This window comes from Gadus chalcogrammus, chromosome 8, assembly GCF_026213295.1.
Source record: "Gadus chalcogrammus isolate NIFS_2021 chromosome 8, NIFS_Gcha_1.0, whole genome shotgun sequence".
Lineage (NCBI taxonomy): Eukaryota > Metazoa > Chordata > Actinopteri > Gadiformes > Gadidae > Gadus > Gadus chalcogrammus.
In genome coordinates, this window is record NC_079419.1 from 10,093,556 (window position 1) to 10,121,033 (window position 27,478).

The window sequence follows — 27,478 nt, forward strand, 5'->3', positions numbered from 1 at the left end:
ATGGGGAGTTGAACTACAGACCTCATCCTGTGAACAGCACCATACAATATAATCATTTATTAAACACAGAAAAATAATGACAACTCTCACTGTTAGTTTGTGGGTCAATCGTTTTGGGTCTTTATTTAATAAATATCAGAAAAAAAAATTGCAAACATGAATGAGTTATAAAAAGGCACTTAAAAAGTCTGATATTTTGAACTCGGATATTCTATAGTTTACTAACGGAGATTGCCCTCTTAACACTGATCTTTTAAAAGGGTTTTTGAAATGGGATCCCCACTTTAGATTAAAAAAAAAAATAACATTTGATCTAGGCACCAGAGAATAACATAGATCACATTTTAAACAAACATTAAAAGATAAATCAAGCTGAGAGGCCAAGGCTGGAGACCTCCACGCATTCAGCACCTGCAAGTAAAAATACTCTCCGAACATCTGACAATAAGGCTGATTTCTCTTGATTTCGTGTGATTGTGTATCATTTGGCATTTCTGTGAAGAATCAGGGACCTGAGTTGTCTTTTTAAATTAAACAAGGAAAACCCAGAGCTAGACAGTAACACGGCCGTCTGTTCACCCCCCCCCCCCCTGGACCGCCGCGTGCAAACTGATTGTTTGGAAGGAAGCTGTTGCTAAGAAACACACCTTTAAAGTAGACACCTTTAACATGAACTAACTGTCCGCTTAATTATGGCTTTAGACAGCGCGCCCCCCCCCCCCCCCCGTGCTACATCGCTGCGTTTAGAGTGGACCTCTCCGATAATGAGGCGTCGTCATGGTGACCTCAGTTCCGACATAGAATCATCTCAGGGGGCTGATCCAGTCGACGATGTGGTTTTGTTTTGTCGGATTTAAGGCGTTCTACTGTATTACCGAGTCCCCGCTACCATGGAAACGTAGACGGGCGATCTGGGCGAGGCCTTTGACCGGCACCGTGAGAAGTTGGGCCGCGCCGGGATCGGAAACGTACGACAACATTGCGTGACGACATGGTAAGATAACCTACCACGGCTACTTGGTAGAATTACATGTCACCAGAATTAAGAACTGTAACATGCTATGAAGACTTGGTACAATGTTATCGTGCCGTCGGGTTAAGTGATGGTTCGATGAGGCCTTACCGGTCCTTGGCAGAACGCTCAAGTTCCACAGATAACGAAATCAATAAAAAAAAAAAGAAAAGAAAAATATTATACAGACTGTACACATTTCCAAGCGATGCATAGGATAAGACACATTAGTTAAATGTAATAGTGGCAAAACAACAGTGACATAAAAATGATTTAAAAAAAAGCTTGCCCCCACCTCCATAGCCCCCCACCCCCCCCCCCCTCACAAACACGTTCATTTGCATACAGTGTCGTCATAACGGCAGGACCGGCCCATCACTTGCCCTCGTACTTTGGATTGACCACGGTTGTCACAGCGCTCTTGTAAATGGGGTTCTCGCCCTGAGAGACAGAGAGAGAGAGACAGAGACAGAGACAGAGAGATGTGAGTCCTAGAACACTACAGTGAGTACAACGATGGTTTTACCCAGTCCTCCCAGCCTGTAGGTCTTCTAGAACAGACACGGGGAACAGGAGACTTCTCACTTAATAACGATAGATATTCAACGGTGCATCATCCATTCTGGAGGGTCATGGCCCGATGTATAGAAGCAGACCTCGTGGCCAGGGGGCCACCAACCCATGACTACGAGTTAGGGTCGCAAACATTTCCAGAACTGGAATTTCCCAGGCAGAAAAGGGTAATGATATTTTGTTGTACATTAATAATGGCTTCATCTCTCATGGGCCATGGCTCTGTATCCCCTCTTGTACGTCTTGGCTCTAGCCCCTAGCCCGCTAGAGCTCTGAGACAAGATGGCCACCAGGTGGATGAAGAGGCCTGTAGCTGAGACAGACTGAATTGTTCTCCTGCCCCTGAGGGGATCTGGCTGGCGGCGGTTTGGTTCTGAAGGACGCTGGGGCCTTGTTTAGAACACATGTCTGAGACACCTAGCGTTGTCTAGGATTAATCCCACACACACACACACACACACACACACACACACACACACACACACACACACACACACACACACACACACACACACACACACACACACACACACACACACACACACACACACCTATTGTTTACTGATATCTTTATCGGAGGTCAGTTGTTCCTAGGATCATGTTGAGTTTGATCAACGGTTCAAACTGAAGTCAACCAGCAGTGGCCATTTTCTCCTCACTGGTCCAACTGCCCCCGTCAAGGATAAGAAGCAGCTAAACCTCTGTAGAAAGCGGCTCATATCCGTCTCCAGTGATGTCAGTTGGCCTCTTCTTCACTCCCTTCTTTCCAAACCCACAAAAGCTTTGTTCACGGCCCTCTGAGTTAATCCGCTGGTTTCTCTCCACCACTGCATTGGAAGGTCCTTCCCCCCCTCTGTTATTGCCTTTCATGGGCGTGCAGTACTGCAGTGTGACCAGCGAGGTGGCAGCAGTGAGAGCAGAGCGCTGAACATAAGCTCCTCTGTTTGCAGGAGTTAATCAACCACACACAGTTCCTATCTAAGATAACCAAGGCTGTTGTGTTCATGGTACGATTCCTCATGACTTAATTTGTCTAAAACACACCTTACTACTGTCATTGCAATGACTTAATTTAGCAAAGGTAATATTGGGTCATTTGATCTAATCTAGCCTAGCGAGCCTAACTAACCAAATTTAGATAACCCAAATTAGCTAACCCAACTAAGCTAACCTTACAAAGCTAAACTGACCAATCTTCCCTGAGCTAACCTGAGCCGAGATAAGCGATATTCTTGGTGTTGAGGTTGAACTTCCCTTTTCCCTTACAGGAAACACACCTGTGGCTACCAATAGCCCTGGTTAGCGTAGCCTAGCCTTGGTTGCCGGCGGCGACGTGAGGCAGCAGCACTCACCGTGTCCCACTTGGCGTTCATCTTCTCCTTCTCGAACTTGGCGAACTCGCGACGGTCGTGGATGATCATGAGCAGCTTCCAGATGAGCAGCAGGGCTAAGCCAATCAGGACGATGCCTGCGACCACGCCCACCACGATGGGGATGATGTCAGGGCCGGCCGGACACTCTGTGTGTGGGGGGGGGGGGGGGGAGGGGGGTTACCCGAGGACAACACCAAAGTTATCACCATTATATCGTATTTATTAAAGTTCATAAACATTATTCGGTTCAATTCCCTGCTGAACCTTTCTCCACAAAGACTTCCCGTGGAAAGGGTGCGTGTCCAGGCTAGTAACAGTAATAACATGCTAGTAGTTGTGAGGTGCTAAAAGTAGATACTGATGACATGTCTTGGTTGCGTTGACCTCGGCCCGTTTGTTTTGAGGGCGTGGCTAAGTGCCACCCCATGCCCCCTGGCCACGCCCTTGCGTCCAATCTCAGCCGAAGGCCCTGGCCACGCCCAGAGCCGTCCAATCACAACCGAAGGCCACATACCCAGCTCCTCCACCACGTAGGCCTCGGGTGTGTCGTTGCGCACGGCGAAGGTGTAGTAGAACCAGCAGTCGTTGGCGTCGCGCTCCTTGCAGTGTGTGAGCGGGAAGCTCTGGTCCGTGGGCTGGGGCAGGTTTTCGCGCCGCGCCACCTTCACCAGCGTCAGGTAGCCGCAGCTCTGCTCGCACGCCAGCTTGTCCCCTTCGCCGCCGAATGCCCGGCACTGCACACAATCCCTGTCGGGGGGGGGGCGGAGGCGGAGGTTACCATGGTGACGGTGTATACAACGTAGGATACAGGACGTATAGCATGTTATAGCAAGTTGCTACTCCTAGCATGTAGCTGCAACTAGCGAATTACTACTCCTAGCATTTAGATACCATTACAATGTCACTTCTGCTAGCATGTAGCTACTACTAGCCGCAGATCACTACTACTAGCATGTAGATAGCATTAGAATGTAGCTACTACTAGCGTGTCGCTACTAGTAGCATGTCTCTGCAATAATGGTACCATTAACAGCACTATTTACCTCAAAGCTTTAATCTTTACTAACATAGTCTTAGTTCTGTACTTTAAGGTATAACCCATCTTCTTGGTATTGCCGATACCACTAGCGTGCCGCTACCCGCTACCATTAGCATGTAGCTACCACTAGTGTACCATCAGACTTACTTGTGTTCGGGGCATACGCCCGGGCAGGTGGGGCAGACCTCGCAGGTGGAGCCCTGGAACTTGGGGTTGGTGCACTTGCACTCGCCGCACTCACAGGTGCCGCGGCCGTTGCAGATCTGCCCGTTCTTGGCCAGGCAGGTGGAGGTGTCCAGGGAGCAGTCACACGCGCTGCCCGTGTAGTTGGCCTCGCACACGCACATCCGGCACTCACATTGACCGTGGCCTGGGGGGGGGGTTAGCACAAGCGTTAGCATTACAACGTTAATCATACATTCATCGAACCACCCAGATTCATCCAGCTATCTACCTCCATCCATCCATCCATCTACCTACCTACCTACCTACCTACCTCCATCCACCTCCATCCATCCATCCATCAATCTACCTCCATCCATCCACCTCCACCCATAACGTTCACTCCGCCCGCGCCGTCCTCACCTCCACAGAGCTTGTTGCCGGAGCGGTCGCAGTTGAAGTTGTCGCACTCGCAGTATTTCCCGTTGTAGATCTCGGCGGGGTTCTCCCGCGTCCTGCACTCGCAGGTCCCGCACACGCACTCCCCGCTGTTGGAGCAGATGTCCGTCCCGTTGTCCCTTCGGCAGTTGGCGTCCAGGTCGTCCGTGCGAAGCTCGTCCTTACTGCACTCGCACTTTCCGCCGATACGCCCTGCATTACACCTGCAGCGGGGGGGGGAACTCGTTAAGGAAACACCCGTTTAGGAAACATCTGCACCAGGGGACACTCGTTATGGATGAGGGGACAACTCGTTAAGGATGAGGGGACAACTCGTTAAGGATGAGGGGACAACTCGTTAAGGATGTGGGGACAACTCGTTAAGGATGTGGGGACAACTCGTTAAGGATGAGACTACAGATAAATACTGGTAAATGTTCAAAGAAAATGAAAAAGAAGGGAAAATTACATAACAGAATGCTTAGATTACTGGCAGATAGCAGCTTAAACTAACATCTCCCAACATATCACTACCAACTTCTGATCTGGAGGACGCCGTCAAAAGATGGATGCAGAGATAAGGGCCTTCCATCCATCTGCCAGCACACCTGATAGTGACATAGGAGCCCTTTGACAGAGTGCTAAGTGCAGGATGCTAGCAGGATGCTATCATCTGTATCCTGCCTCCTTAGCTTGCGTTCAAACGCACTGCTACGATACAGGTGGAGGACAGCCGTGCATAGGCTAGCAGCGTGCTAGCCGTTAGCTCAGGGTACCACCCGACGTACTTGCAGGCTCCACACTCCAGGGTGCCGTTGCCATTGTGGCAATCCTTGCTGTTGGGAACTCCGCCCTTGGAGCACTCGCACTCGCAGATGAAGTTGAGCACCACCTCCACCTCCTCGGTGAAGCCCAGTGGCTTGATCTTGATGGTCTCCGAGTTGTGGGACGGGCACTTGGTGGACTCCACCGAGATCTGGAACGAGACCTGGGGGGGGGGGGGGTATCGGATGTAGTTTGTCAGATGGTGTATCTGGGTGTAGTTGGTTAAGTTGTGTCACTGGGTGTAGTTTTCCGGTTGGTGTATCTGAGTGTAGTTTGGCGGGTGGTGAATCTGGGAGTAGTTTGTTGGGTGGTGTATCTTGGTGTAGTTTTTCGGGTGGTGTACCTTGGTGTAGTTTGTCGGGTGGTGTATCTGGGTGTAGTTTGTCGGGTGGTGTATCTGAGTGAAGTTTGTCGGGTGGTGTATCTGAGTGAAGTTTGTCGGGTGGTGTATCTGAGTGAAGTTTGTCGGGTGGTGTATCTGATGGTAGTTTGTCGGGTGGTGTATCTGGGTGTAGTTTGTCGGGTGGTGTATCTGGGTGTAATTCGTCGGGTGGTGTAGCTCGTACCTCGTCTCCGATGGAGATGTTTGAGCACTTCCTTCCGCCCTCGCCGGTCCCCGTCACGCCGTTCTTACAGACGGACTTGTAGCTGATGGTCACGCCCTCTGGGACACGGCTGTTCTCCAGGATCACCTCAGAGGACAGCGACTGGGGGGGGGAGGAAGGGGAGAGGGGCAGATAGAAAGACACATAGACAGAGATCTTTACTAACCTTGATTGGTTCTGTCTGAAGGTGGTTCTGAGAGGATGTGTACTGAGGGTTTGTAGGACATATCATTGTCCCTTGTGTCGTAACTCGTATGCATTTTCAGTATTCAGTACCCTAGCAGTAGTAGTATAGTTTGGTAGTATTTAGTAACTAGGTAGTACTTAGTAACTTGACTAGGTAGAAGTACTGTAGAGTAACTTATGTTGTATGTGATATACTGTAGTAATGAGTAACCCTAGTGGTAGTATTGTAGTAACTTATGTTGTTATTGATGTACTGTAGTACTGAGTAACCCTAGTGGTAGTATTGCAGTAACTAGGCAGTAGTACTGTATTTACTAGGCAGTAGTACTGTAGTAACTCACGTTGTAGGCGTCGATGATGAGCTTGATGACGTTGGAGGAGTTGGCGGACAGAGTCCCCACGGCTGACTTAGGAATCAGATTCTTCAGCTCCTGGAACAAAAACAGACATTAGACACACATTCAAACATTAATCACTCCTAAACCTATGGACAGCATTTACATTTAGGGCATTTGGCAGATGCTTTTATCCAAAGCGACTTATGTCAGAGAAATAGAAACAACATATTGCTGTTGGTACAGTAAGGATGTTCATAGAACCAAGTACCAAGCATTAACAATCACTAGGTTATCCCATTCCCTGTACACAACAGAGATAGCTAGGAAAAGATGCTACACAATGCCAAGTACTAAAGATAGCTAGGATTAGATGCTACAGTACTGTTTTTAAGTGCCAGGACATACAACATAAGCAAGTACATCAAGTATCCTTTGAAGCATTACCACTAAAACAACAATCACTATTATGGCGTGGGCCTGTACAATCTAGTAGCGTCTCAGTCTGTCCTGCGGTCTGTCTGCACAGCATCACTGAGACGCAGCCGTGTCGATAAAGGTTGATTGAACGGACCTTGTAGACGGGCTGGAACTCCTCAGTAACGGCGAAGATGGTCTGGATGTTGTGGTCGCTGAGCTTCTGCACCAGGTGGGCGATGGAGGGGTAGTCCTGAGGGGAGACAGAGGTGAGTCCCCGGACACAGCCTCAGACAAGGTCTAGACCAGGAAGACCTGGTACACTACCCCATGGTCCCACAGCCACCAGAGGAGCCAGTGGAGCCAGTGGGATCCATGCTGGTGCTAATGGTTCTGAGTGCATTACGCCAAAAGCCAATGATGGACTAACGACATCTGGTGACCTTTATAACTGAAGACGATGCGTCGTTAACAACTTAACATATATTAACCTCCTCCTCCGAAACTCGTCCATCAGGAATGAACCACAGCAGGGGAAACGTAGCAGGCCGTCCCTCACTTTGAATTGTGGCTTAACGGTTATGGAGAAGAGGTCGTAACTATGGCGACGGCCTCTATAGGCTACACAGTCTGGAGGAGCGCTACATTAATAAACCCCTGTATGCTTAGAGCATCGTGGCTCATGGTGTAGGTGCGTGTTGACTGAACTCACGTAGTAGTGGCTCATGGTGTAGCTGCGTGTTGACTGAACTCACGTAGTAGTGGCTCATGGTATACATGTTGACTGAACTCACGTAGCAGTGGCTCATGGTGTACATGTTGACTGAACTCACGTAGTAGTGGCTCATGGTGTAGCTGCGTGTTGACTGAACTCACGTAGTAGTGGCTCATGGTGTAGCTGCGTGTTGACTGAACTCACGTAGTAGTGGCTCATGGTGTAGGTGCGTGTTGACTGAACTCACGTAGTAGTGGCTCATGGTGTAGGTGCGTGTTGACTGAACTCACGTAGTAGTGGCTCATGGTGTAGCTGCGAGTTGACTAAACTCACGTAGTAGTAGCTCATGGTGTAGCTGCGTGTTGACTGAACTCACGTAGCAGTGGCTCATGGTGTAGGTGCGTGTTGACTGAACTCACGTAGTAGTGGCTCATGGTGTAGGTGCGTGTTGACTGAACTCACGTAGTAGTGGCTCATGGTGTAGCTGCGTGTTGACTGAACTCACGTAGTAGTGGCTCATGGTGTAGGTGCGTGTTGACTGAACTCACGTAGTAGTGGCTCATGGTGTAGCTGCGAGTTGACTATACTCACGTAGTAGTAGCTCATGGTGTAGCTGCGTGTTGACTGAACTCACGTAGCAGTGGCTCATGGTGTAGGTGCGTGTTGACTGAACTCACGTAGTAGTGGCTCATGGTGTAGCTGCGTGTTGACTGAACTCACGTAGTAGTGGCTCATGGTGTAGCTGCGTGTTGACTGAACTCACGTAGTAGTGGCTCATGGTGTAGGTGCGTGTTGACTGAACTCACGTAGTAGTGGCTCATGGTGTAGCTGCGTGTTGACTGAACTCACGTAGTAGTGGCTCATGGTGTAGGTGCGTGTTGACCAGGGATGGAAATTAACACCCGCCACACGCCATTTGCGGGTGGATTTGTATGGTGGCGGGTGAATTGTGTCACTTCACCCGCCACTGTGGCGGGTAATACTTTCCAGTCAGGTCCGATCAAATTTGCATATCTAATACATTCGTTATACGGCGCTGCACAGTTCCACAACCATTACTGTCAACATCCGGGCCCCTTCTTCCTCTACGCCTCTTTTGCTGAACTGCGACTGTCAATATCCGGGATAATATCGGTAACAGGGCTCTCAAGTCTCATGCGTTCGGCGTGAGACACACGCAATTCAACCCATGCACATGCTCACACGCCACACGTAGGGTAACCACTGCCAGACGTCCTCTTTTGCCCGGACATGCCCTCTTTTTGACACACTTTTAAAAAATGTGTGTCGGAATTTCAAAATCGTCCGGGATTTTATTAAAGCCTCATATATGTTCACATTGAATTTGAGTTGCGTTTCTCTGGGTCGTTCACAAACTAGTTAGGCTACGCCCTCCCCTACTCAGTTCTGTTCGCTTCGCATTGGTGGAAGTGAGTAGGGGGAGTGGTTAAGTAGAGCCTTCAGATTGGACGGTTTGACCTACTCAGTTACCGTCGTGTTTTGTATTTATTATTTTACCATTATTGTTTTATAGGGACAAACATTAACAAATTTCTCCTACAGGGGATTGATAAAGTTATATCTATTGAACAGAAAGAAACACTTGGTCATACTTTACACACTTTACCACAGCATTGGCCTACTGAATGCCACAGATATATTTTCAGCATTGGACTGAATGCCACACATATTTTCTTCTGAATATTAGTGTTAAGGGCATATAATGCTTACTATCATATGTCAGTTACCATGTCTGTGTGGACACATTTGTATGCAGTCACATGTAAATACAAAAAAACAAATGTTCCTATTGACTTATGATGGTGTAGCCATGCATGTTGTTTTATTATTAATATGTCAATACGTTTTTTAATGAAAATACTTTGTATAGATGAAAAACATGTATGAAAAACACTTTTCTTATCTATTGTTACTATTATATTGTTTAAAATGTACGCATATATTAAAAAATATATAGCGTATAAAAAGTGGCTGGTAAAAAAGATGAGTGGCTGGTAGATTTTTAAATCTACCTGCAACAGTGGCTGGTGGGCAAAAAAGTTAATTTCCATCTCTGGTGTTGACTGAACTCACGTAGTAGTGGCTCATGGTGTAGGTGCGTGTTGACTGAACTCGCGTAGTAGTGGCTCATGGTGTAGGTGTGTGTTGACTGAACTCACGTAGTAGTGGCTCATGGTGTAGGTGCGTGTTGACTGAACTCACGTAGTAGTGGCTCATGGTGTACATGTTGTTCTCCAGGTGACACTTGCCGTCGTTGGGTAGCACGATGCCGCCCAGCTTGCCGTCTCCGGCGAAGTGGAAGCCGGCGTCGGTGGAGAACACCAGCAGACGGGTCACGTTCCTCCAGCCGATCTTCCCCTGAGGACAGACCGGGGTTCAGGGGTCAGGGCACAAGACTGTCTAACCCAGTACTGTACAACCTTCTCCTGAAGGCGCTAGAGACTGTCTAACCCTGTACTGTAAGACCTTCTACATAAGGAGGTAGAGACTGTCTAACCCTGTACTGTAAGACCTTCTACATAAGGAGGTAGAGACTGTCTAACCCTGTACTGTAAGACCTTCTACATAAGGAGGTAGAGACTGTCTAACCCTGTACTGTAAGACCTTCTACAGAAGGAGGTAGAGACTGTCTAACCCTGTACTGTAAGACCTTCTACAGAAGGAGGTAGAGACTGTCTAACCCTGTACTGTAAGACCTTCTACAGAAGGAGGTAGAGACTGTCTAACCCTGTACTGTAAGACCTTCTACAGAAGGAGGTAGAGACTGTCTAACCCTGTACTGTAAGACCTTCTACATAAGGAGGTAGAGACTGTCTAACCCTGTACTGTAAGACCTTCTACAGAAGGAGGTAGAGACTGTCTAACCCTGTACTGTAAGACCTTCTACAGAAGGAGGTAGAGACTGTCTAACGACTGTCTAACCCTGTACTGTAAGACCTTCTACAGAAGGAGGTAGAGACTGTTTAACCTTGTACTGAAGGACCTTCTACAGAAGGGAGGTAGAGACTGTCTAACCCTGTACTGTAAGACCTTCTACAGAAGGAGGTAGAGACTGTCTAACCCTGTACTGTAAGACCTTCTACAGAAGGAGGTAGAGACTGTCTAACCCTGTACTGTAAGACCTTCTACATAAGGAGGTAGAGACTGTCTAACCCTGTACTGTAAGACCTTCTAGAGAAGGAGGTAGAGACTGTCTAACCCTGTACTGTAAGACCTTCTACATAAGGAGGTAGAGACTGTCTAACCCTGTACTGTAAGACCTTCTACATAAGGAGGTAGAGACTGTCTAACCCTGTACTGTAAGACCTTCTACAGAAGGAGGTAGAGACTGTCTAACCCTGTACTGTAAGACCTTCTACAGAAGGAGGTAGAGACTGTCTAACCCTGTACTGTAAGACCTTCTACAGAAGGAGGTAGAGACTGTCTAACCCTGTACTGTAAGACCTTCTACAGAAGGAGGTAGAGACTGTCTAACCCTGTACTGTAAGACCTTCTACATAAGGAGGTAGAGACTGTCTAACCCTGTACTGTAAGACCTTCTACAGAAGGAGGTAGAGACTGTCTAACCCTGTACTGTAAGACCTTCTACAGAAGGAGGTAGAGACTGTCTAACGACTGTCTAACCCTGTACTGTAAGACCTTCTACATAAGGAGCTATAGACTGTCTAACCCTGTACTGTAAGACCTTCTACAGAAGGAGGTAGAGACTGTCTAACCCTGTACTGTAAGACCTTCTAGAGAAGGAGGTAGAGACTGTCCAACCCCGTCCTTTAAGAACTTCCCCTGACCCTAGTAGCCAGACACCGTCTAACCCTCTACAGTAAGACCTTCTCCTGAAGGAGCTAGAAACTGTCTAACCCTGTACTGATGAAGTCAAAGCCCCCCTCCCCTCTCCCCCCTCTCCCCCCTCTCCCTCCTCACCTCACAGACGGCCACCTGCATGATGGCGTCGAAGCCCCCCTCGGGGGAGTCCAGGTTGCCGGAGATCTGCTGCTGGCTGACCAGGTTGTTGAACTGGTTCCCGTCGTTGGTGAGGCTCAGGACGTTCTTGTAGCTGAAGGGGCTGGTGCAGTTGGAGCTGCCGGTGCACGGATTGGCGAGGCGGGCCGGGGTGGTGCTGATGTAGGGCATCACCGTCTTCTCCACAAAGGAGCCGAAGCCTGAGGCAGAGGAGGAGGAGGAGGAGGAGGCCAGAGGGTGGAGGTTAGAGAGGAGGTGGTGAGAGAGAGGAGGTGGAGGTTACAGAGGAGGTGGAGGTCAGAGAGAGGAGGTGGAGGTTACAGAGGAGGTGGTGAGAGAGAGGAGGTGGAGGTTAAGGAGGAGGTGGTGGAGGAGGAGGTGGAGGTTAGAGAGGGGGTGGTGCGAGAGAGGAGTTGGAGGTTCGAGAGGAGGTGGAAGAGGTTAAAAGAGAGGAGGTTAGAGAGGAGGAGGAGGTGGAGGTTAGAGAGGAGGGGGTGGAGGTTAGAGAGGAGGTGGTGGAGGTTAGAGAGGAGGGGGTGGAGGTTAGAGAGGAGGTGGTGGAGGAGGAGGTGGAGGTTAGAGAGGAGGTGGTGGAGGAGAAGGTGGAGGTTAGAGAGGAGGTGGTGGAGGTTAGTGAGGTTAAAGAGAGGTGGTGGAGGTTAGGGAGGTTAAAGAGAGGTGGTGGAGGAGGAGGTGGAGGTCAGAGAGGAGGTGGTGGAGGTTAGGGAGGTTAAAGAGAGGTGGTGGAGGAGGTAGTGGAGGTTAGGGAGGAGGGGGTGGAGGTTAGGGAGGAGGGGGTGGAGGTTAGGGAGGAGGTGGTGGAGGTTAGGGAGGAGGGGGTGGAGGTTAGGGAGGTGGGGGTGGAGGTTAGAGGAGGTGGTGGTGGAGGTTAGAGAGGAGGTGGTGGAGGTTAGGGAGGTTAAAGAGAGGAGGTTTGAGGTTAATCGTTCCAGTGGGATGTCTCCGTACCGATCCTGAAGTCGGAGGTGATCTCCTGCATCTCCCTCATAAGGTGGGTGCCCAGGTTCTTGACGTTCTCCAGATCGTCCTTCATGGAGAAGGACAGGTCCATCAGGTAGTACAGGTCGATTGGGTAGTCCTCTGCACGCTTGAACTTGAGGTTGAAGGTCAGGGGCTCCCCTGGTGGATAGAGAGGGAAGGACAAGGAGTTGAGGAAGGGGCTCAGATAACACACTATAGGGCTGATTATGGTTCCACATGCACGCAACGCACTGACCACGCAGACGCTGCGACGCAGCCGTGAACCTTTATAGTTTTGCGTCGGGTTAGAGTAAGCGGACCAATCACAGCCCTTGCTTCTGTGTCGCCTCGACGGAAGGTTAACATTTCTGGGAGCCGCCCGTCAGGCCCTTGCGGTGGACGCAAGGAGGGTCCGCAAGGACGTAAGGGATCCGTAACCCCCTTGCGTTGCGTGAACGTGGGACCATAATCAAGCCTTAACTATCCAACACCTACATGCTCCGTAATGAGCTGTCTATGTACCGTTTAACCCCTACGTACGGACCATCTCTGTACCGTCTAACCCCTACGTACAGACCATCTCTGTACTGTCTAACCCATATGTATGGACCTCTCTCTGTACTGCCTAACCCCTACCTGCTCCTTAATGACCTCTCTCTGTACTGTCTAACCCCTATGTACTGACCCGTCTCTGTACTGTCTAACCCCTATGTAAGGACCCCTCCCTGTACTGCCTAACCCTATGTAAGGACCCCTCCCTGTACTGTCTAACCCCTATGTAAGGACCCGTCCCTGTACTGTTTAACCCCTATGTAAGGACCCCTCCCTGTACTGGCTAACCCCTATGTAAGGACCCCTCCCTGTACTGTCTAACCCCTATGTAAGGACCCCTCCCTGTACTGTCTAACCCCTATGTAAGGACCCCTCCCTGTACTGCCTAACCCCTATGTAAGGACCCGTCCCTGTACTGTTTAACCCCTATGCAAGGACCCCTCCCTGTACTGTCTAACCCCTATGTAAGGACCCCTCCCTGTACTGGCTAACCCCTATGTAAGGACCCGTCCCTGTACTGTTTAACCCCTATGTAAGGACCCCTCCCTGTACTGCCTAACCCCTATGTAAGGACCCGTCCCTGTACTGCCTAACCCCTATGTAAGGACCCCTCCCTGTACTGCCTAACCCCTATGTAAGGACCCCTCCCTGTACTGCCTAACCCCTATGTAAGGACCCGTCCCTGTACTGTTTAACCCCTATGCAAGGACCCCTCCCTGTACTGTCTAACCCCTATGTAAGGACCCCTCCCTGTACTGGCTAACCCCTATGTAAGGACCCGTCCCTGTACTGTTTAACCCCTATGTAAGGACCCCTCCCTGTACTGCCTAACCCCTATGTAAGGACCCGTCCCTGTACTGCCTAACCCTGGGCGGCGCCTCACCGGAGCGCAGGTTGAGCGTGAGCTTCTGGGGCTGGATCTGGGTTATCTGCTCGGGCTTCAGCTTGTCCGCCTGGTCCTTCTTGCGGTTCGTCACGTCCTTGTTGATGTTGATGTTGATGTTCCCGCGCGGGTTCTCAATCTTCACGCACTTCTTGGCGCTCAGGGATCCAATGTCGTCACAGCGCACCGTCTTGGACTCGCCATCTCTCAGGAAGTTCTGAGGAGGGGAGAGGGGGAGACGGCTGTGTGAGGAGATAAACACGTACGTGAAGTCACATGACAGTTCACCGGCTGATTGACAGAAAGTTGAGGAGCAACGGTGGGATTTAGTATTTCCTGGCCTGGGTCTTGGGACCTGAGGCTCAGGGTTCGTCCTAGGGCTCAGGACCTGGTACCCCATATGCATCTGGGGTCACGGGAAACGACTCTGAAGCTCTCGATTTTTAAGCTAATAAGTCCTAGTGAGGGCTAAATGATGTCGAATCACTCAGTAGAACAGAGTTAGAGAGGGGGAGGCTACCGAAAGGTCTCTAGAGTTTCTTCCCACAGCTCAGACCAGTGTCAATGGGAAGGGATGTGGGTTCATGGGGTCATGGGGTCATGGGGGTCATGGGAAACCCTGGATCATCAGCTCTAGACATCCCATAGTGCACTGGATATAGAATAATGGAGGAAAGGGTTAACTATATACCAGACCAGTATATTCCAATACAGACTATTATAGACCAGTATAAGAGGGGATAGGCCGGTACAGACAAGAATAAACAAGTGTAATAGGGGACAGGCCAGTACAGACCAGTATATTCCAGTATCAGAGGGGACAGGCCAGTACAGACCAGTATATTCCAGTATCGGAGGGGACAGGCCAGTACAGACCAGTATATTCCAGTATCAGAGGGGACAGGCCAGTACAGACCGGTAGAGGGGGCTTACCTCGTCGGTGCACCAGCCACACTTCTCGGCGACCTGGATGCACTCTCCACAGGACTGGGCGTTGGCCTTGATGCATTCACTGCCCTCTGCAACACACAAGCCCAAGACAAGCCCTTAGCCTCCGGTAACGGACCAACCAACACACACCAGACCGGGCCCAAACCCGGCAGACACACACCGGACCAAAAGAAACACACACACACACGCGCACACACACACACACAGGAACCAAACCCCACAGACACAAACCGGACTAAAACAAACACACACACAGGATCCAAACCCCATAGACACACACTGGACCAAAACAAACACACACACACACACCGGACCCAAACCCCACAGACACACACCAGACGCAAACACACCGGACCCAAACCCACCAACACACACACACAGCGGACCCGGGCCAATCAGACCCCGCCGCGCTCCCAGTGGAAAACACTCTAAATACGATCTGTGGTTTCAAAAGAAGTTGGTGAAGTCTTTGCTCGGGACTTTTGAGGAGCATGACATCATTCTGGAGAAACAGATGCTGCCGCAACGCAGAGAGAGGAGAAGAAACATCTCCTCAAGCCAGAGAGACCTTCATAGGACATTCCCAGGCTATCCTTTAAAAACATGAGTTAACAGTGGAAGACTATGGCGACACATTAGTGCCATAATTCACTAATGTGATAAAAGATGCATTCGGGCGTATTATATTATTCCACACGCGTAGATATTAACTGCGAGCGCGCAAATGATCTCTGCGCGCGCGCAAATTACCTCTGCGCGCGCAAAACAGCCTCTCGCGCGTAACAGCCTCTCGCGAAAGATGTTTTTACGCTCGCTCGAATTTAATTTTGGCACTATGGGGGAGAGAATCAAGGCAGGGCGGGCTTTCCTATGATTGGCCGTTTCTGAAGCGCGATATTTGATTGACAGCCCTCCTCAGCCCTCCTCTCATTCAATTCTGAATTGTTCAGTAAATGGCTGAAACGATAGTTACGTATTGTAACTCCAGATTCTATGAGTATAGGCGCAGCCTTTTAAGTGTCGGCCTCATTGTCCTTTAAATAGCTGAAGAAAAGCTGTTTATTGGGAGCAGAACGTCCGCCGGCGCCCGACTATATCTGCGAAATGCGGACGTCGTTGAGGCACGCCGCACGCGGACGTAATTGAGGCCCAAGCTGTTGGTGGTCGGGGATTACACATTTTTCAGTGCTACGGCTCACGCCTAGGGATAACCCAATAGCGATAGCCTTAAAAGGCTGCGCCTATACTCATAGAATCTAGAGTTACAATACGTAACTATCGTTTCAGCCATTTACTGTACAATTCAGAATTGAATGAGAGGAAGGCTGAGGAGGGCTGTCAATCAAATATCGCGCTTCAGAAACGGCCAATCATAGGAAAGCCCGCCCTGCCTTGGTTCCCTCCCCCATAGTGCCAAAATTAAATTCGAGCGAGCGTAAAAACATCTTTCGCGAGAGGCTGTTACGCGCGAGAGGCTGTTTTGCGCGCGCTGAGGTAATTTGCGCGCTCGCAGTTAATATCTACGCGTGTGGAATAATATAATACGCCCGAATGCATCTTTTATCACATTAGTGAATTATGGCACTAATGTATCGCCATAGAAGACGATGGATGTACGTTCTTTAGAGCGTAACACAGGAGGGAGACCAAAAACATTATGACAACATAATAAAAAAACAAGAGAGACGAGGAAGAAACAACATTCTGAAATTCAACGTTTAATCGCTGGGACAGCATTCTGGTGTTTAACAAACCCCAAAAAACAGGAAGCGGTCAGTGACATGTACGCGGATAAGAAGTTTAGAGTCAAGTTCAACACCCCCCCCCCCCATCTCGATGGTGACCAGATGATGGATGCTTACCTTGCTGGGCCCAGCTGCCCCCAAACAACATCAGCACCGCCCCCACGCAGAGTAGCCGGAAATCCATCTGTAGGAACACAAGAATTACACATTATTAACACAGGAATAACACATTACCACGAGATACACATCAATATAAAGAAATACACCATTTTAGTATGAGACAATCACAAGCCACATTAAAAAGGGAAATATAATCTTTCTTAAAATACAAAAATGGCACTGGTTCCATTTAGATAGAAGATGGCCGCCCGATTCACAAGTCCTTCCTCACTGATAAGTATCACTTGACAGAAGCTCCTGCTTAAGAACTTCATGTCAACTCTCAAACTCTGTCCGCATGCTGGCTCACTGGGTTGATAACCAGGGAATTCTTTAGGTAAATATCGGAATATCCATGCTACATCAGCCAATACAAATGTTCTGCAGAGGGAATAACAAACGTCTAACTAATCCCAGATCTAATGTTTGACAGTCTCAATATCTGTTATTTTTAAACAACACACACACGCCATCTCGTCTAACGCAGTATATTAATCATTCTGTTCCGTGAATGCATCCATAAAATATATTTATGAGCCCTTAGCTTGTTCATGGTTAGAAAAAGCACTGTATAAACTAGACAATAAACGCAGCACAGGAAAAAATGGTTCAGACTACTGCTTCAGATCACTTTAAAAAAGCCTTTCGGCTAAAAAATAGCCAGACCACGTTTTCAAGTTGGTTTGGTGTCATCAACAGGATGTCCTGACAATTCACATATCTGCATGCGTTTGTGCGGGTGTGTGTGCGCTGGTGTGTGTGTGCGCTGGTGTGTGTGCGCTGGTGTGTGTTTGTGTGTGCGTGCGTGTTTTTGCGTGCGCGTGAGTGTATGCCTGATTACAAATGCTTCATGCATCACTGAGGAGAAGTTCATGTACGCAACACAAAGCCAGTCTTCCTGCTGACTCGGCCCAAACAAAATAACCCAGAAGTATTTCATCACATCTCACATCCCCCACGACCCCAGTATGGCTCGAGGTCAGCTCCACCAACCCTGGAGCGAGGCACACCCTGACCCGCCTCACAATGTTCTTATGAGAGGAGAGTTAGTGCGTTAGCTTAGCAGTGGGCTGCCCTTACTGCAGCTACAGAACACTCAGACACAAACAACCTTCAGTGTTTAACACAGAACCTAAAAGGCACACATCCAGCCCCAGACAAACACATGAACCTAACATAATACCAAGCAAAGCAGCTAAATACTGTATGGTACACCCAATAGCAGACCATAGGCAGAAGCTACTTTAAAAACACTTTGGATGCTGGAATATAATTGATGGAATGATACTAGAACAATCGATATTTATAATAAAAACATGAGAAGAAGAAAAGTTATTCAAATTAATCGGCATTAATAATATTAATTAATATTCTGATTGATTTGCTAAATTATAGATTGATATTGTACATGTCTCACATGGACACCTTACCTCCTATGAGACGACACAGCCCCCCGGCCCTCTAGTCCAGAGACCAGCCCCCCCGGCCCTCTAGTCCAGAGACCAGCCCCCCGGCCCTCTAGTCCAGAGACCAGCCCCCCGGCCCTCTAGTCCAGAGACCAGCCCCCCCGGCCCTCTAGTCCAGAGACCAGCCCCCCCCGGCCCTCTAGTCCAGAGACCAGCCCCCGGACCCCGAGCCCCCCGGCCCTCTAGTCCAGAGACCAGCCCCCCGCCCTCTAGTCCAGCCCCCCGCCCTCTAGTCCAGAGACCAGCCCCCCGGCCCTCTAGTCCAGAGACCAGCCCCCCGGCCCTCTAGTCCAGAGACCAGCCCCCCGGCCCTCTAGTCCAGAGACCAGCCCCCCGGCCCTCTAGTCCAGAGACCAGCCCCCCGGCCCTCTAGTCCAGAGACCAGCCCCCCGGCCCTCTAGTCCAGAGACCAGCCCCCCGCCCCCCGCCCCTCTAGTCCAGAGACCAGCCCCCCGCCCCCCGCCCCTCTAGTCCAGAGACCAGCCCCCCGCCCCCCGCCCCTCTAGTCCAGAGACCAGCCCCCCGCCCCCCGCCCCTCTAGTCCAGAGACCAGCCCCCCGCCCCCGGCCCTCTAGTCCAGAGACCAGCCCCCCGGACCCAGAGCCCTCCCCCTCCTGGGGGCTGTGAGTTCTAAACCCGGACCCAGAGCCCTCCCCCTCCTGGGGGCTGTGGGTTCTAAACCCGGACCCAGAGCCCCCCCCCTCCTGGGGGCTGTGAGTTCTGAACCCGGACCCAGAGCCCCCCCCCTCCTGGGGGCTGTGAGTTCTGAACCCGGACCCAGAGCCCTCCCCCTCCTGGGGGCTGTGGGTTCTGAACCCGGACCCAGAGCCCTCCCCCTCCTGGGGGCTGTGGGTTCTGAACCCGGACCCAGAGCCCCCCCCCTCCTGGGGGCTGTGGGTTCTGAACCCGGACCCAGAGCCCCCCCCCTCCTGGGGGCTGTGGGTTCTGAACCCGGACCCAGAGCCCCCCCCCTCCTGGGGGCTGTGGGTTCTGAACCCGGACCCAGAGCCCTCCCCCTCCTGGGGGCTGTGGGTTCTGAACCCGGACCCAGAGCCCCGCCCCCTCCTGGGGGCTGTGGGTTCTGAACCCCACAGCCTGCTGCTCCTGATTAGTTCCATCTTGGGACTACTTGTGTCTCCCGCTGTTTGGGGGGCAGGCAGCGCTGTGTTCTCCTAATAAGGCAGCTCTTAGTGGTCTGGCCCCGGGGGGGGGCTGATCCGGTCCACAGCCAGCAGGGGGGAGTTCCCCGCTAAGGTAGGGGGAGGGGGGGGGGGGGACGGTAGGTGGTGACTGGTCTCCAGATAAGGGCTGTGGCCATCGTGTCTCAAAGCTAAACAACACAGCAGATCACCTCGCTGGGCCAGGTGTGTCTGCAGAGGGCTAGGGGAGGGGACCTTCCTCAGTTTGGTGCTGGGGGGGGGGGGGGGGGGGGGGGGGTTCTGAATGATAGGCCGCCTTTCAGTGGAGTTGTGCACGGTGAAGGGTTCTGTGCTACCACCGCTAGGCTGAAGCTAACCTAGAATCTATTCAAGGCTATAGTTCAGATTTAGTAACACAAAAGGTAGGTAGGGCTGTTTGTGTGTGTCTGTCCATATTTGGGCAGGTCCTCTCCTGCCTCTACAGGCAGTCATGCTTCCACCATGACACACTTCCTCGAGCTGCAAGCCCTAGAATCTGGCTCTTCATTCTCCTTCTCCCTCACCCTCTCCATCTCACCGACCCCTCTCTCCCTCATCTCTCTCTCTCATCTCTCTCTGGCCTGATTGGTTCAAAAGGCCAGAGCTGACGTTGTCTGTCCAATCGCAGATGCAGATAGTGGGCATATCTACTGCTTATTGGCTACTTCCAAAGTAAAACATAACATCAGCGGTGCTACTATTGGTTGAAATGCAACAAGCCACCTATTCTAATGAGAAGAGGAAAACAAGTGACTGGTTGTTCTGACATAACACCATAGACCACGTGACCATTGGATAGGACCATAGCTACATAGAACTACAGGTAAATAGAACCACAGGTTCATAAAATAGGTACATAGGAACACAGGAACACAGAACCATAGCCACATTGGGTGGGCCATTCAACCCTAAAGAGTTCAAAAGTCAGTACGTGTCTCGCGGTGAAAAATGGCGTTCCTCTCCTACTTCCTCCCAGAGTCGTCGGCTGGTCGGCGTGGGAGAACGCCAGCCTTCCCCAACCGACACAAATCTCCCGCCACATTCCAGCGCCCGGCGGGGGTCAGAGGTTACAGGCTCGTGAAAAACAGCTGCATCCTGCGAGACCGCTGCTGATAGCCCTCTGACTCCAGCTAGCCACCGCTCGTCTGGACCTCCAGAGACACGAATCAGACGTCTACGAGGACTTATGAGGACCTCACAGGAGAAGAGCTCAAGAGAGAAGAGCTCAGGAGAGAAGACCACAGAGAGCAGGATCTCCTCCGCCAGCACAGAACACAACTACCAACCAAAGCCACACTGAATACTTTTACTAACATGCATACTTATGTGTATGCATTTATCCTTTTATTCCATTTTTGCATCTTCCTCTTCGGTTCTTGCAGTGCTGAACGCAGACTCGAACAAGATCAATTCCTCCCCGGACATCTGATAATTTCTCTAATCTGATTCAGAAACATGTTGCAGCCAGCAGGGATCTGTCTGCGTTGGTCGATCCATCTGCTGCAGAGCGTTGGAGTCACACTCATCTCAGAAAAGGGAAACAAACACCAGACAAAATGGACGCTTAAATGGAAACGCAGGTAAAATAAAATTGCTCTCCGACATTTGATTCAAATGACAACCGGGAAAGGTTCTGACGTTAAAGTGGTACAGCAGCACGACAGAGACCTACAGACCCACAGCCAGGAGGCTAGGTCACCAGAGATCGGACCCCAACAAAGACTTGTAAACTTGTTAAAGAAGAGGGGTCTCTCTAGTTGTGACCCCGCCCCAAACATTCCTTGGGGCAACTGTGTCGGCTGCCCCTGTGTGTGTGAGTGTGTGTGTGTGGGGGGGGGGGGGGGGACAGATGCGAGTTCATCGCGGAGGTTCCCCTTATAGATTCATACGGAGTAAGTAGCGGCAGTAGAATACATGCACATAGTGCAGGTTTAACCTTTTTTTTTTTTTAAGTCTTTTATTGAACATGGTTAAAAAATAAAAAAGGAAATAAATAAATGAAAAACAAACAAATGGGATCCTCAGGATCCTAAGCAACAAATACATAACTCAAATAACATAGTTGATGTTCAAAAGGGATAGGAAGAAGTTAAGAAAAACTTTTCTGGTCCTACCCCCTCTTAGTCTCAGTATGAATCAGTCAGTGTCTATGATGTTTAGCTCGTGGGTTAAACAAATCAAAACTTTTCAACAAGACAATATCAAAATAAAATAATGGAACAGATGAACGAAAACCATCAAATTGAAAACAGCAAAACAGAAATTCACTGCTCCAGCTCATAACAATTCAATGTTTTGCTTCTGAAGATGTTTTTCAGTTTTGATATTGTTGTACATTTTTTTCAGCTCATCATTGCAGTTGTTCCACAGACTTACAGCCTTTGTCGTTATACAGTGCAGTTTTGTATTGGTTCTTATAGATGGTTTGTTGAATATACAGGTTCCTCTTAAATTGTATTTGCTCTCTCTCAGTTGGAACAACTCCTACTTGAATAGTTTTATAGTCAATCAAATCTAGAAATGTAAGTGTTTTTAGTTCAACAAATAATGGATTTGTAGTGCAGGTTAACCTCGTGTTCAAACCGTTTCCGTTTGAGTCCAGCGTTCCCCTGATCAGGACTTAGCCGTGTCTTTAGTTAGTTTGCCTCTTAACGGTGATTCTATGCTTTCATTATCGTATTAAACCTTTTTTTAAGTTCCTTTCTGTTGCTATGGTTTTTCACGCTCCATAAAGTTTGATTGATTGTTATTGTGGAAGATGACAGACATGACTGCCCCAGGGTGGGGGTAGGGGGCGCTCAAAGAGATGATGTCATTGTGGTTCCTCACATCCTAAGGGATGGATTTTTGGCGAGCTCGCTCTAAATTCAGCGGCCGACAGAGAGGGCGACGTTAAAAGTCATCTCAGACGTCAGAGCGGAGGAATTCGGAACCTCAGAGTCTGACGATTCTAGACCGGGTCTGTTGGAAGCCGAGGAACCGAGTGCTGACCTCAGGCCAGATGGGGGCGATCAATCAGCAGAGAGAGAGAGAGAAAGAGAAAGAGAGAGAGAAATCCGATTAAATCTTTCTTCACTAGATCTGTGATGCGACCTCACAGTCACATCTCCTCTTCCTCTCCCCCCCCCCCCCCCTATCTTCTTCTCTCCCCCTATTCTCTCCCAGCTCCAGCCATGTCTTTGTATGGTGTGGCCCAGGAGACAGTGGGCTCCTGAATGATGACGGCTCATCCTCCTTCCTGGCGCTCTGTTGTAAACAGAAGGCCTCGGCCCCTCTCGGTCAGACCGCCCCCCAGCTGGAAAATATTCCACACCGTCCGCTGAACAGCCGTCTTTAATAGACCACGGTCAACACCTTCACCCACAGCCCTCTGCCCACAACACCTTCAGGTCTGCCTGAAGGTGTTGTGGGCACACAGGGATGCCTCAGGACATCGTATCAACAAGCCTAAGGCGCTAGCATTATAATAGGTCAGGTATGCATGCTAACACACATCAATGTTAGCATACATGCTAATAAAGCAACACGCATGCAAGCATGCCAACATGCCCAGTTGCCAATAAATAGTGTGCATTTGCCAATAAATACCTTACGGAAACACAACCTCTAGTCGTTTTACAAAACGCTTGAAGCTTGTATGTAAAATGTAGAATTGCTTTCTAACTGCATGAAATAGTTAAAAAATAATAGCTGTGTCCATGGCCTGGTCTCTATAAATGCATTTATGATGTTTTTGTTCAGGTTGTAGTAAGACGGTCCTTTTACAGGACCTCCCGTCCTGAAGGTAAGACCAGCTGCTGCTCCGAGGAGCCTCAGAATCCTCTGCTGTCGAGGCGAGAAATCGATTCGCAGCAGAGCTTTAAAGTCTGCGAGGAAGAGGTTTATCAGGAGCCCAGACAGACAGACAGCTGCTGGGGTGAACCCCCACCAAAACACACTGCTCAGGGGCTCCCCCGCAGTGTCTGGTTACATTCCATCAGGTGTGATATCACCACCGCCCGTCAGCCAATGGCTGCGGGGCCGGGGCGCTAGTCACCGTGCTGGCTCATGATTGGTGGAGGCCGGGCTCCTCACCACTACCCCGACCGGGGCGTCAACACAAACAACGATCAACTGGGAGGGATTCTGATCACTCGCAGTGGATCTTGAGTTCTTTCTTGTTTTATCAGCGACCCTGAAATGTAAATCTGGTGACACACGCTTGGGTCACGACCCAGAGCCAGACATTCCTAAGAGAACCAAAGCTATGTCCATGCCTCTCCCTCCCTCCCCCTCGCGGCCCCCTGGGAGTCCTCGTGCCAGAAGAATGGCCCCCCTGTTGGCTCTCAGGCTGCGTCTGGGTGCCACATTGTTCCGGTGCGGCGGCGGTCCAGCAGGGAACAGGGAGGTCATACAGATTGGGCCGCAGCCCCACATTACTGCTGCTGCTGCCTCTCCTATCATAGCCTGCTGCGGCCACTTACTGCCTCTTACTGCTGCTGCCCCTTGGACCACAGCCTGCTGGCCGCCAGGACGTTCACGTTCATCTCTCTTTACCAGTGACTTAGATTCAAGCAGCCTGTTTACATGCACCGCTACACTGTTAGCATGGCCAAGTATTAATGAGCAGTACCGTTTTGTTTACAGACTACGCTTTAAACCAAAGTGATTTAGGACGAGTAGATACAGGAAAAACTACCTTACTTTGTCTGTCAACTTCCTCTGTTACGGATGACAAAAACCTGATTGCACCTCAACGATACCGTCAGTCTAATTCCATTTATGTGTGAACATACTGAAGTCTGACACGGGACTGATTCAGATCCTGAGATGAAGCCAAGTCAGCTTGTAATCAATCAACCATGCTCTACTGACGGGGTCCGGGGTTCTGCAGAGGCAGAGCCTAATCGATCATTACGGGACGACAAAATTACCAATAACATTAAGAGCATACACGTAAACTGAAACTCTGCAGTGCTTTTGTTGAACCAGGCCGTGCAGCATGTTGGTCGCATTGGATAAAGACCATCCCTTAAACATAATGTAAAGTAGGTTGGCCTCTTCTGTACCAAACGTCCGACGCAGACAGGATATCTTTAGTGTGTTTCAGAGGAAGCTGATTTCATCATCACAACTCTGTTCTGTTATCGCACCACCAGGATTAAAGTGGAGATAAGGGATCCAGGTTCCAACGCACCGCCTTCCCCTGCCGCACCCTGGCCCGCCCGCGTACGGAGACCTACGCCAGGCGACCCACTCACCCCTCTGCTGGTCTAGTGCGGCCTTGGACGTGGCCTACACCTCCTAACAACGCCGTTTGTCTGGCCAAGTCGGTGTGTGCACGGTGGAGTGTGCAAGGACGGCTGCAGCTCAGACCGACAGAAGGCGTGAGGGAAGAGGAAGTTCGTCTGGGTTCTACGAATCTGAGGTTCAATGTTGTGGCGGATATGGATGTTGCCATGGCAACATCCACAGCATGTGTGAGGCTTCTGATATTTGTTGCATTGAATTCGGACATTATCGTTCCGCTGGGATATGACCATGTAGCAGGCTGCTCGTTCCCAGCTACACATGCTATAAGAGAAGGGAGAGGTTAAAACAGGCCCAGGATTGGAATTCATTTTTTCTTTCAATGCCCTTCATGTCAACAAGATTAGACTATTTGAAATCAACAACACTACCCAACTCCACCCAATAATTTATATTTACATTAAGCAGACGGTTTTATCCAAAGCGGCTTAATACGGTTCAAACACACATTCACACACCGACGGCAGAGTCAACCACGCAAGGCGTCAGTCAGCTCGTCAGGAGCAGTTAGGTTTATGTGCCTTGCTCAGGGACACCTCGACGATCAAACTAGCAACCTTCCGGTTAAAGTCAACCTGCTCAACCCCCTGTGCTAAGCCGACCACACCCATTGACCTTTGATCCCTGGCCTGGCGCCCTGTTGTCCCTGCATGGCTGTGGATGGACAAGGAAGGACATGGTACACTTTAAGAACCACAACGCTGGTACTGCTGAGCATGACTTTGAACTTTGATGCACGACTTCTGTTGCTCACTTTAAAACTCAGATACAGACATATCAAGTTAGCTTTAAAACTGATATCTTCTATAGCTACTTTTTAAACTCAGATACCTATAGTTTTCTCTTAAACTCTGCTGCTATGCTGACGGCTATAGCTAGTATTTAACTTTGAGGCCAACGTCTTTACTTGGATTCCATCTTCCATATTCAGACAGTCGCCTGGACGAGGCAGAAGGCTGGAGGAGTGAGTGAGAGGGAGAGAGGAGAGTATTTCTCTCCCCCGGCGATGAGATAACCCATTCCTCCACTAGCAGCACCATCCATCTCCCACACCGCCGACGTGGAAAAACCACGCACGGCTTTCTGTCCCCTCTATACAGAAGCTTTTTTGGACATCAATACTGAACTGAGGGACTGCTTCAGCGTTTGTACGGGGGTGAAGAACTAGCTTCAGGATACCAGCCCGTAAGAATTCATACAAGGTATACACATCCTGCTGCCCATTCCATTCCTTTGCCAAATTTGTTCCCAACATGGCAATCAGCGATGATCAAACCATCTCTGCTGCAGCTACGTTAAGGCTAGGATAATTAAGGCTGTGTTACAACTAGGCTTCTTAAAATCAAGACTAGTTATAGCTCGGGATAGTTCTTGTTAAATAACTGCTAGGATGGTTCTAGCTAGCCTTGTTCTAGCTAGGCTGGTACTAGCTAGGCTTCTGCTAGGTTGTTATTGCCGTTAGTGATATGCTGGATATGGCCAGGTTACAGCTAGGCTAGTGATAACAAGACTAGTTTTAGCTGGCTAGCTCTACTACGGTAACCGCTAGGCTGGTACAAGCAAGGCTACTGCAATGTTATTATTGCTGTTGCTGCCATGGTGGTGAGGGCCGGGTTACTGCTAGGCTAGTTTTAAACAGGTTACAGCTAGGCTAGTTTTAGCCAGGTTACAGCTAGGCTAGTTTTAGCCAGGTTTCTATAGCTATGCAGCTGGTAGTCCATCTCGAGCCAAGTTGTGCTGATTCTCCGTGGGCTAGAGAGAGACTGGTGAGAGCTGCTTGTCCCAGATGGGCTACAGCGAGTCAGAACCAAGCCATCATCTGTGATTCATCTCTGGGACGCTGAGGGAGGGAAGAGAGGGGGGGGCTGATGGCTCATCGGATCCTCCAAGCGTGTTAGCCGGGTGTTGAAACACCAGAACACGGTTACTGTTACTACGGGGAAGTGACTCAGTCCCCTGGCATCGACCCACCAACCCCCTCGACACAGACGGTCTACAATTAGGAGGCCTTGTTCGGCTACAACAACCATGTCATTTGTGAGCTTGTGGAGGTCTTCAAAGTGGAGGTGTCCCGTCGTCTAATGAGCAGCGAGGATGGGAGATGACGGAGTATCATCCATCCCCTAAACCGTCCAGTGTCGACTACAGCCCTCAAAGTGCACCGTGCTATCAGGCGTTGTGTTGATCCCAAAACACACTGATTTAAAGACACACACACACACACACACACACACACACACACACACACACACACACACACACACACACACACACACACACACACACACACACACACACACACACACACACACACACACACACACACACACACACACACACACACACACACACACAGGCGAATAAAGGTGGCCCGAGGCGCGGGTTTACCGGCAGCAGGCTGGGCTGATTCAGACCTGCCCTCCCATGTTGCTCCTCACACCGCTGATTAGCGGGTGGTTGTTGTGGCGACGGACCGACAAGAGGCTCAGGGTTGGGGTTAACCCGCCCGCCCTGCCCCTAGGGCCGGGGCGACCGCTGTTTACAGTAGACCCAATGGGGGCCGGATGGGGGGGGGGGGTCACACGGGGGTCTGGGACCCGCACAGCTGGGCTT

The 27,478-nt window shown here is 50.1% G+C and overlaps 1 protein-coding gene across 1 annotated transcript in view; it reads right to left on the reverse strand.

Moving 5' to 3' along the window:
* Positions 1-78: 78 nt before the first annotated feature.
* The window catches only part of LOC130388313 (integrin beta-1-like), a 28,639-nt gene continuing 1,239 nt past the window's right edge, over positions 79-27,478 (reverse strand). The window contains exons 2-16 of the mRNA XM_056597771.1: positions 16,891-16,957; positions 15,011-15,096; positions 14,078-14,294; positions 12,631-12,801; positions 11,623-11,861; positions 9,904-10,059; positions 7,123-7,218; positions 6,555-6,644; positions 5,989-6,129; positions 5,386-5,585; positions 4,583-4,821; positions 4,145-4,367; positions 3,473-3,705; positions 2,938-3,104; positions 79-1,453 (exon numbers count right to left, since the gene is read on the reverse strand). Coding sequence (XP_056453746.1) covers positions 1,388-1,453; positions 2,938-3,104; positions 3,473-3,705; positions 4,145-4,367; positions 4,583-4,821; positions 5,386-5,585; positions 5,989-6,129; positions 6,555-6,644; positions 7,123-7,218; positions 9,904-10,059; positions 11,623-11,861; positions 12,631-12,801; positions 14,078-14,294; positions 15,011-15,096; positions 16,891-16,957 — 2,391 coding nt within the window. The 3' untranslated portion in view covers positions 79-1,387. The remainder of the gene's footprint in view (positions 1,454-2,937; positions 3,105-3,472; positions 3,706-4,144; positions 4,368-4,582; positions 4,822-5,385; positions 5,586-5,988; positions 6,130-6,554; positions 6,645-7,122; positions 7,219-9,903; positions 10,060-11,622; positions 11,862-12,630; positions 12,802-14,077; positions 14,295-15,010; positions 15,097-16,890; positions 16,958-27,478) is intronic.